The 10,341-nt window shown below is 39.9% G+C and overlaps 1 protein-coding gene across 6 annotated transcripts in view; it reads left to right on the plus strand.

Annotated features, from left to right (window-relative positions):
- The window catches only part of LOC106732314 (disintegrin and metalloproteinase domain-containing protein 20-like), a 106,479-nt gene extending 103,132 nt beyond the window's left edge, over positions 1 to 3,347 (plus strand). For 5 of the 6 annotated variants that reach the window (XM_025186913.2, XM_025186918.2, XM_025186915.2 and 2 more), the window contains 2 exons: positions 2,607 to 2,715; positions 3,084 to 3,347. In XM_025186913.2, the coding sequence (XP_025042698.2) occupies positions 2,607 to 2,715; positions 3,084 to 3,093 (119 nt within the window). In that variant the 3' untranslated portion in view covers positions 3,094 to 3,347. The remainder of the gene's footprint in view (positions 1 to 2,606; positions 2,716 to 3,083) is intronic. The other variant, XM_025186920.2, reaches the window with a different exon arrangement.
- The last annotated feature ends 6,994 nt before the right edge of the window (positions 3,348 to 10,341 follow it).

Genomic DNA, 10,341 nt, shown 5'->3' on the forward strand with positions numbered 1-10,341 from the left:
ATAGTTCACTTTCTTCTTTCTTATCTGTTACATCAGCATCAATGTTTCTGTTATTACCAATCATTTCATGTTATGCTGACGGACCTCCAGACTTTACTTCTATGAGTTACGCTTGCAGAGTGGTTAGCCTTTCTTTCTCTTGCCAGTTTGGCTTGGTGAACTGTAAAAACAGATAGTCTGAAAGGGGGAGCTTACATGCATTGCTCTCACATATCAAACAATTGACCTGCAGTCTGCATCAAATCTTCTCTGAACCAGCAGGTTCTCAAGTTTTGTTTCATGGAGTCTGCTTCAGGGGAAACAATATGTTTCATGTTCTGCCATTTATAATAAAATATAGCAGGTTGAACATTGTTTTGGACATTTGCTTTGTGAAACATTTGTAAATCCTTTTGTAAAATACCATATACGCAATAATCGGTTAAATAACAGTTTCTATCTAGATAAAATTTCTTTATATTTGGTGGTTCAATCATATATAAATTAGTAACATCAGGTTTGCAGCTGCTTTGAGTAGATTGATCTTGGCTGTGTCTTAGAGCAAAGCACTATGCATTTATATTTATATTTTCTGTTATTTCCTTCTTTCAATTCTGTTTCTTGCTGCTTCAGGGATTATTGTGTTCTCTCTTCCCCTTGATCACACTATTTCTTTATTTCTGAGACTTGTTCTCCCTTGAGGTTGTAATTTTCCATCTGTTCTTTAATATAACACCACTACACACTTCACCTTTCATTCTTTTCCCATCATTTGACCATACTACATCTCACTATTGTGCTTCACACATACAGAATGGGAAACAACTGTCTAGGAAGCAGTACGGCAGAAAGGGATCTAGGGGTTATAGTGGACCACAAGCTGAATATGAGTCAGCAGTGTGATGCTGTTGCAAAAGAAGCAAACATGATTCTGGGATTCATTAACAGGTGTGTTGTGAGCAAGACATGAGAAGTCATTCGTCCGCTCTATTCTACGCTAGTTAGGCCTCAGTTGGAGTATTGTGTCCAGTTCTGGGCACTGCATTTCAAGAAAGATGTGGAGAAACTGGAACAGGTCCAGAGAAGAGCAACAAGAATGATTAACGGTCTAGAGATCATGACCTATGAAGAAAGGCTGACATAATTGGGTTTGTTTAGTTTAGAAAAGAAAAGATTAAGGGGGAACATGATAGCAGGTTTCAGGTATCTAAAAGGGTGTCATGAGGAAGAGGGAGAAAACTTGTTCATCTTGGCCTCTGAGGATAGAACAAGAAGCAATGGGCTTAAACTGCAGCAAGGGAGATTTAGGTTGGACATTAGGAAAAAGTTCCTAACTGTCAGGATAGTCAAAAACTGGAATAAATTGCCAGGGAGGTTGTGGAATCTCCATCTCTGGAGATATTTAAGAGTAGGTTAGATAAATGTCTATCAGGGATGGTCTACACAGTATTTGGTCCTGCCATGAGGGCAGGGGACTGGACTCAATGACCTCTCGAGGTCCCTTCCAGTCCTAGTATTCTATGATTCTGTGATTTCATAAAAGATAGAAGTCATGCTAGTTGGAGGGAAATATCAGGCAGCTGTTTGTTGTCTTCAGCTGGTAGGCTTGTTCACCCTTTTTCTCATTGCTAATTTGGGGCTCTCTTTGTCCCAATGCTATTGAACTCCAGTGCCCTGGAGAAGTTCTTTTCTTTCTCCAGGAGATGGTCACAGGCTACCAAGTCTGACACTTATACTCTTTTGCCATACTTATGCTACAACACCCATGCTTTCTGTGGGACTGAATCTGTCCCCAAGACATGACTGGTAGAATACAGTGGCTCTCCTTTTGATCTGGCTGAGTAAGGACTGGCATATAGCAATAGTTCTTGGTGCTGTGTACTGGATATCGGTCCATTTGTGACTGCAGTTGTAGGTGTTGGCTATGATCTCCAAAACTCTGGAACCTAAGATCCAGGAGCTTGAGAGCTTGCCTCTCTCACTGGGGCAGCTAACCTCTGCTGGGTGCTCTTGTTGAAATACCCAGATTGGCAGCAGAGCATTGGAGAACTCTTACATATCTGTAGACTGTCTCCATGTCTCCCCTTAGTCATTGCTCTCAACCAAGCTCCTTAGTCGCTCCTTCCAGTTTGTCAGTATCTTTCTGGTACCTTAGTGCTGAGACGTGAACAGAATTCTCAGTATGGTCACTCTAAGACCACAGAGAGAATTATTCCCTCCTTGCTCCATGATCGCTTGTGTTGTCACAAACTGAAATTCTATTGTCTTTTGGGTGACAAGAGAGGAAAGGAAGAGCAAGTATATCACATTACAAATTTGTATCTAGTTTGCTGAGCAAGTAACTCTGTCAGATTGCCTTCCTACTTGGCATTCATGGCAAAGAGGGTATACGGCAGAAGCAATCAGCAGTGGTAACTTGTGTACAGACAAAACACGTTGGAAGCCCTCTTTTATAATATTGTTACATAGTTTACACATTAGATAATTCTGTGTGTGTGTGCACGTGTGAGAGAGAGCGAAACACTTCATAAAAGGCCAAATTACAATTGCTACTTAAATATTTATTACAGTTGTATCTATAAGTCCCAAGTGCAAAATGTAATGTTCTGTGTTTGTTTCTTTCCAAGTTTCCAAAGACATAATTTTGGGAACTGTAATTGGAGGTGTTCTTTTTTTCCTTTTGGTCACCAGCTTGGCATTATTTAAAATACCTCAAATTTCTCAATTCTTTGGAAGGTGAGTAACATTCCTTTCATGTTTAAATTGTGAAAATATTGTGAGAGTGAGGGATTGTTTTCTAGCTTAGGTTGTAGATTATCAGTGACATGCTAGAAAAGTTTTAATTGGCGGTTGTAGATAATAACTACTGTTGTACTGTTACTTGCCTTATTGGGCCTGTCCTGTAGTAGGTGACTTCTGACCTTGTCAATCTGTTTCTTTACTTCCCCAGGTGGGTATTTTAGTTTTAAGAATGCTTGATAAAGATCTTGTAAGTGTTCATATCTGCTCCAATCTTTCAGAGACAGATAAATATGGTTATATAAAAATTGGCAGTTACATTAAATTATGCTTGACTCATTTTACTCTGTTTGGTATTTTTTTAGACAAACTTGAGGGGGAAAAAGCAGTATTTGATCTAAAAATTCGAAGGTAAACTATAAATTTAACAAAACGAAGAATACTCGAAGTTTGAAAAAATAATGTTCTTCTCATTTCCTCCACTGAAAGAGCATATGGAACCCTACTGACATATTGGCATATTAAAATTCCCAGATGCATGGGATTCATGAGTAGTTTCATTTTTTGAAACTGTCACTTTATTTTATTCTTGTATTCCACTTTTTTATTTAAATAAACTGGTTTTTTTCTTATTTATGCTTCTCTTCCATATTTTTCTCAGCATTTTACAGTAAAAAGAGCTGATTAATAGCAACCAATCAACCAACCAATTGCTGAACTAATCAGAGGTCTTTATTGCCAACTTCAAACATAAGGATCAGACTCTGAACATCCAGGGACAGTGAATTCCAGAAATGATGTGCATAGAGAAGACTAAACCCCCCAAGAGCAGAGAGAGGGAGCAGATAACAGCCACACTTAGAAAGTCACAGGGTATATCTGTTGAAGCAACAGTTTTAATATCCACCTCTGTCTAACCTTCAGACCTCAAGCCCAAATTCAAAGAGCTGTCTACACAGCTATTTTTAAAGTGCTAGCAGAAGCCCAGCTACCCCAAGAATGTTGATTCAGACTGAGAGGCTTGCTTCCAAGGGCTATGTAAATATATTCACCATAGTCTTATCAACAAGAAGAATGTTTAGGAAAGAAATAATGTCTTCCCCAGTCATTAATAATATACAATGAACTGTGGAAACTAATAATTTAGATAAACTTACAGTATGAATACTGAAGACCCTAATTAGTCAAAATTAGCCATTGACTGTGATAAAAGTCATGCTTGAGTAAAGATGACAGGACTTCTCCAGAAACAATACTGTTCCATAGACAGTCCTAGCACTTCAAGCCTGGTACAGCAACAAGGTAGAAATCAGAACTTGGTTGTGTTGGGTTTACTATCAGGATTCATTAAATGTCCATTCTGGTACCACAATCACAATGTAAGCAGGGTCTGAATGAGCTCTCCTCTGATAACTAGCTGGGCAGTGAAGAGACTTCCTGATCAAACTGCATTTACATGAACAAACTGATCCTGTCTAAACCTGTGTTGCTCAAAGTAATCAGCTTCGGCTGGGTTACACATTACTTTAGCACAGAGTCTGAAAGCAGGGGTAGTGAAATATTATCAATATTGTCTTTATTGCATGAGTAAATGGGAGAACTGTGCTTCATGTCCCAAATGAGGGGCTCACCCTCATCTGAAAGGAACTTGATAAGACAGGGGCTCAAATGCCAGACCCATGTGAAAGGAGTGTCCTAGCCAGGAAGCGTGGATACTCCCTGTGGGTCCACTCTTCAAAGACAGAGCTAAATATGTTCCATTGTCTTCTGTTAAGTGCTCAATAGTCAGAGCTGAAATCACTTGTGGTGGGACAGCGTTTTCTCCTAGCCTGCTTCTGGTTCTCCCCACTAAGAGCTGAAAATCACTAAGATTGGAGTGTAATCTCAAGAGATTAACTGTCAGAGGTCACAGCACAGAGGGCGGCCAATGGAGAGGAATGAATGGCGGGTGAGAGAGGCAGCCAACCAGAATAATCGTTCAGATGATGGATCAAGTAAGGTGCCTTCTTCCCCAGGTGGGTAGCATACTCAAACAGATACACTTCTGAACCCTGCATTCATAGAATCCTAGGGCTGGAAGAGACCTCAGGAGGTCATCGAGTACAACCCCCTGCAAGGGCAGATGAGAGTTTTGCGGGGGCCAGGGCAGCACAATTTCACGGGGCCCCCCTTTGGAGAAAAAATAGAAAAAAGGCATCAAATGCGCAAATTGACGGATATTTTCTTATTAAATGTGAATTGGGAAAATTCGATAGAAACTTAATTTAGTTGGAAAATTTTTATTTTAATTATATTGTAAGTCATTCTTAAACAAAATTCTACATTAATAATTAAACATTTTCATTTGTATTTTAGTCTATTATAGATGTCTAGCTCTTTTGGCAGCACATTCTTCAATTATGTCATTAAAGTCCATTTCTTTACACAGGTCGTTTTCAGTCGATATAATCGAAAGACCTACAAAACACTCCTGGCTCATAGTAGATCTTAAGTAATTCTTTATTAGTTTCAATTTAGAGAAACTTCTCTCTGCTGAAGCTACTGTCACTGGACTAGTTAGAAGTATCCTAAGAGTGATATAAATATTAGGATATATGTCTTCCATATTGTTCAAACAAATTATTTTCAAACAATCATGAACTGTAATACAACTGTCTGGAATAATTCTACAAAAGTTCTGCAACTCTTCGTAAAGATCTAAACCTTCAATGTCACAAGAGTCACCATCTTGTAGATTTACATGAAGATCCATACAATGTTTTTTTAGTGTGTCCTTATCCATTTCTTTGATGCTTTTCATATCATGTAGAAAACCAAATATGTTTTTGTGATTTTCGTACAACTCAAATTGTTTCTTCATAGAAACAAGAGCAGAATAAAAAATTATCAAAAAGTAGTTTATTCGGTATGATTCCTCTGTGCTTTCAATAGGTTCATCATTTCCCTCATATAAAAACGTATTTGTTTTATTTGTCAGACGTTTTTCCTGAAATATTGGATTGATGTTCAATTCATCACACATCTCTTTGGCTGTAGTTAATGCACTTTGGAATCCTGAAGATCTGTATTCCTCCAAATATGATACAAGATACTTTAAATGATTTAAAGCAATATCCATTTCTATATTTGTCTTCTGCAGAATTTTGCTGGTAGTATTTACTTTAAGTAATACATCATACCAAATAACAAGGCTGGTTAAAAATTCATATGTTCTTAGATGCTTTCTGTCAGCAAGTATTTCACATTTAAGTTTGTGATCCGTTACCATATTTAAAAGTGCACTTAAAGCATTTTCTAATCCAGTTGTTTGAAATCGAATTGCTTTAACGCTTTCAATATGGCACTCCCATCTAGTTTCTGAAAGTGGTTTTGGTGAAAGTAGAGGAGCATGTCTTTTAAATACATCCCATCTTGCTGTTGACACAGCAAAAAGTATATAAATCCTTTGTATTATCCTGAAAAATGTCACCGCTTGCGTGGACGATTTTGCAATATCTCCCAACACTAAATTCAAATTGTGACAAGCACAGGGAACACAGAAGGCTCTTCGATTTTCTTGTAAAATTAAAGCCTGCACTCCTACATTTTTACCCTTCGTATTAGCCCCGTTGTCATAAGCTTGTCCTCGACAGTCCTTTAAATCTAATCCTAGATCTTGGAGTTCATTTTTTAACCTTTCTGCTAACCCACTTCCTGTTGTATCATCAACAACTCAAAAATTGATAAACTTTTCATCTATTTTAAAATCTTGATTTTCTATATTCACAAATTGGATTATCATCAATAATTGTTCTTGGTGACTGACGTCAGGAGTACAATCTAATATTATCGAATAATATTTTGCCCGTTTTACTTCATCAATTATGTGTTTCTTAACTTTTTCAGATATTGATATCATTAATTCATTTTGAATTGAGTGACTCAAAAAATGGTTTCTAGTATCCTTTTCTGTAAAATGGTATACATGTTCTGCCATCACTGGTTTGAATTTAGCTAATAATTCAATTATTCCCAAAAAATTTCCATTATGGGATTGAAAAAGTTTTTCGGTTTTTCCTCTGAATGATAAATTTTGACTCGCCATAAATATAATTATTTCAACTATACGTTTGAAAACTGCAATAAGTCTTTGTTTCTCTTTTTCTATCATGTTTTGCGTCATCTTATCAATAGTTACTTTATTCTTCAAACGTTTTTGTAGATCTGTCCATTTAATCATTCCTTCACGATGATTCTGTGAATTTTCATGCTCTTTTAATCTTTCAGCCAAATGTTTCCAGTCATTGAAACCGCCAGTGACAAGGGCAATTAGAATTGGTGCAAACAATTTGCAGCTAATGCAGTACACAGTATCTTGAAGTAAAGAATAAACTAACCACCTTCTTTCCATCATTTCTCCATTGTTTAATAATCTGGAGTAATGATTTGCTGAAAAAGATCTGTTTTGTTCATCTCTAGGAAATTTAAAACTTTTTATTTGTACGAGTCTTTGCTCAGCAATAAACAACCTGAATTTATCAGTTAGAATAGTTGGCCATTTTGCAGGGTCGGTTAAGCTACTTTTTGGGGAACATTCTAACTCACCATTATCTTCTTCTGATGAAAGCTCTTCTGAATACTTGGAATCAATTTCGGCAAGATCTTTGCTACTAATGTTGACTTCAGCTATTGCGGATTCTTCTAAAAAAAGTGGATGATTTTGCTTTAGTTTGTCTAATAACCTTGATGTTATTGCAGTTAATGGGTCATCAGGCAGATCTGGTGCCATTGAAGATGAAGTGAATGTTGATGTTAATGGCAGATTTTGTTCTGTTGTCGCAATTGAAGTTGAAGTAAATGTGGATAATTCCACAGAATCTACTTCTACTGGATCTGAATGTGATGACAGTGACAATGCTTGGGACTGTTGTGGTTCTTCATCTAATTTTTTTTGTCTTTTGAACAAATTTTTCCATAGTACCTTTTAGGCTGAGATTACATTCTTCAAGTTTTCTTTTCTTCTTTAATTTTGGGCTTCCCGACAAATATTTTCTACCTGCATCTCTCGCTCTGCTAGTCATTTTATAATTTGGGGTTGTTGACGAATTTACACTTATAAAATTTTTATTTGTCTGTAAAAAATGGAGTGAGTGACATGGGGCATGCGCCATGGCCACAACCGACAGATAGTAGCGCGTGCGCAAGTCAGTTTCAATCTGTCACCCGTTGTGTATTCACATTACTTCATTACACATTTCACATATCAATATTAAATGTTCATTATTTAAAAAAGTAGCCAATAGCGCTTTTCAGGTCTCTGCTCCATGTCTGTCTGTCTCTCTCCTCCTCCTCCTGCCTCACTCTCCTTTTCTCTTCTCCTCTTCCTGCTTCACTCTCCTTTTCTCTTCTTCTCCTCCTGCCTCATTCTCTCTCTTCTTCTTTTTCTCCTCCTGCCTCACTCTCCTTGTCTCTTTTTCTCCTCCTGCCTCACTTTCTCTCTTCTTCTTCTCCTCCTGCCTCACTCTCCTTTTCTCTTCTTCTCCTCCTGCCTCTCACTGACGGAGCCCAAATGGCGGTTTGCACCAGCTGAGCGGTGCAGAGCTGAGTGCCACGGCGGGAGACAAAGGGAGTGGGGTAGTGACTTACACGCCATGGGGGTGGGACCTTGTCAGCCAACGGTCAGGGCAGTGTGTGTGTGTATGTTTCCGAGAAAAGGTTTAACGTCCGTGCCTTTACTGCTAGGACCGGGGTCCCATCGCAGAGGGTGGCCAGCAGGCCAACAGACGCCCCGTTATATAGGAAGAGCTTATTACATCTTAGATTTCAGCTGCTAGAATTCATAATTCCTTCTCAGCGGGCAGCCTTGGGGAAAGACTGAAAGATGCCCCAGTGGATCCTGTCACCTGGGAGTGACACAGATCCAAACGCCCAAGCTCTTCCTATAACTGTCCCGTTAGACCGGCTGAAGTTCTTTTAAATTGTGCTTGGTTCTGTTACAGCAACTGAAGGAGTCAGGTTAAAACTTAAACAGTTACAGGTTTATTGAGGAAGCTTATAAATCATATGGTTGCAATGGCTATTGTTCTATTTCTTAACTATTAGCAAAATATAGGTCTTAAAAATGGTTACAAAGAAGATAAAGATAGAAAAATAGAAATAATGGTACCAAGTAACAGCTTACTCTTTCTATGTGTACACTTAAGACAGAGGACCACATCCAGGTACCATTTTTACCCCCTTCTGTGCCTCTCGACTCCAGCATGTCAGGCCAGGGCCGGTCCCTCAATTCCTAGGAAAGACGAAAATACGAGGTGGGCGTCCCCATAGAACCTCGGGAGGTCAAACACCTAACCCGACCAGCAGGTAGAGGGTAGAATGACACTCCAAGTGAGTGTGTGCTGGGCCCATCTTTTATACTCATGGGGTCACGTATTTCTCTTTCTTATCTGTCATGCCAAATGGGGCTGGTCTGTCTGCTGTGAGACCAGTTCTTACAAGGGAGTTGTGAACTTAATTTACACTTGTAAGAGAGATTTGAGATGATTAAATTGGAAGTACAGGACATTGTTTTCTCAGTGGGAAATTCCCCTCCCAGGGACTATGTGTGTGTTCGAATCAACATAGGTGCCAGCCACAGCCTCGAGGCCAGCTTATTGACTTAACTGCTCTCTATCCACATATCTGTGTTTCAGCTTCTCAGGATCAGATGAGCCAGCATAGACTATGCTGATATTATTGCTCCTTCTCTGCCCTGTGCTTCAGAGAGGCAAATAAGATGGATGATATGGGGTTAGTCTGTCTGGCCACAGACCTGGAGCTTCTGACACGCCCTTTGCCTCCCGCCATGGCCCTTGGCTGCGTTCTGCACTGCGCAGCCGGGACGCTGCACAGGAGCAAGCGGCGCCTGTGCAAACCGCCATTTGGGTTCTGCTGGAGCAAGTGGCTCAAGCAGCCGTTTTGGTCCCACACGGCAGCTTGGCGCGGGGCCCGGGGCAGCCGCCCCACTCGCCCTGCCCTATATCCGCCGCTGACCTCCTGACCCAAAGCAAGACCAACCCCAACTAAATCATCCCAGCCAGGGCTTTGTCCTAAAAACATCTAGGGATAGAGATTCTACCACCTCCCTAAGTAACCCATTCCAGTGCTTCACCATCCTCCTAGTGAAATAGTTTTTTCCTAATATCCAAACTAGATCTCCCCCACTGCAACCTGAAACCATTGCTCCTTGTTCTGCCATCCGTCACCACTAAGAACAGCCTCACTCCATTCTCTTTGGAACCTCCCTTCAGAAAGTTGAAGGCTGCTATCAAATCCCCCTCACTCTTCTCTTCTGCAGACTAAATAAGCCCAAATTCCTCAACCTCTCCTCATAGGACATGTGCTCTAACCCCCTAATCGTTTTGGTTCCCCCCCCCCCCCACTGTACCCTCTCCAGTGTGTCCACATCCTGGGGTTCTCGGTGATCCAAGACAACCATGGTAAGTGTGGCACAGTAAAGGAACATCTGGTTATAGAACTCAAGAAAATCAGGCAGAAGACTGCCCCCCACACACACACTGGGTGGACGTCCGGCTCAGTTTTGTTTATGAATCCTGCTTGTAGCATTTTCCCTAGTTTTACGTGACTTCCCTACTTAACAGTTTT

This window comes from Pelodiscus sinensis, chromosome 1 (assembly GCF_049634645.1).
Source record: "Pelodiscus sinensis isolate JC-2024 chromosome 1, ASM4963464v1, whole genome shotgun sequence".
NCBI lineage: Eukaryota > Metazoa > Chordata > Testudines > Trionychidae > Pelodiscus > Pelodiscus sinensis.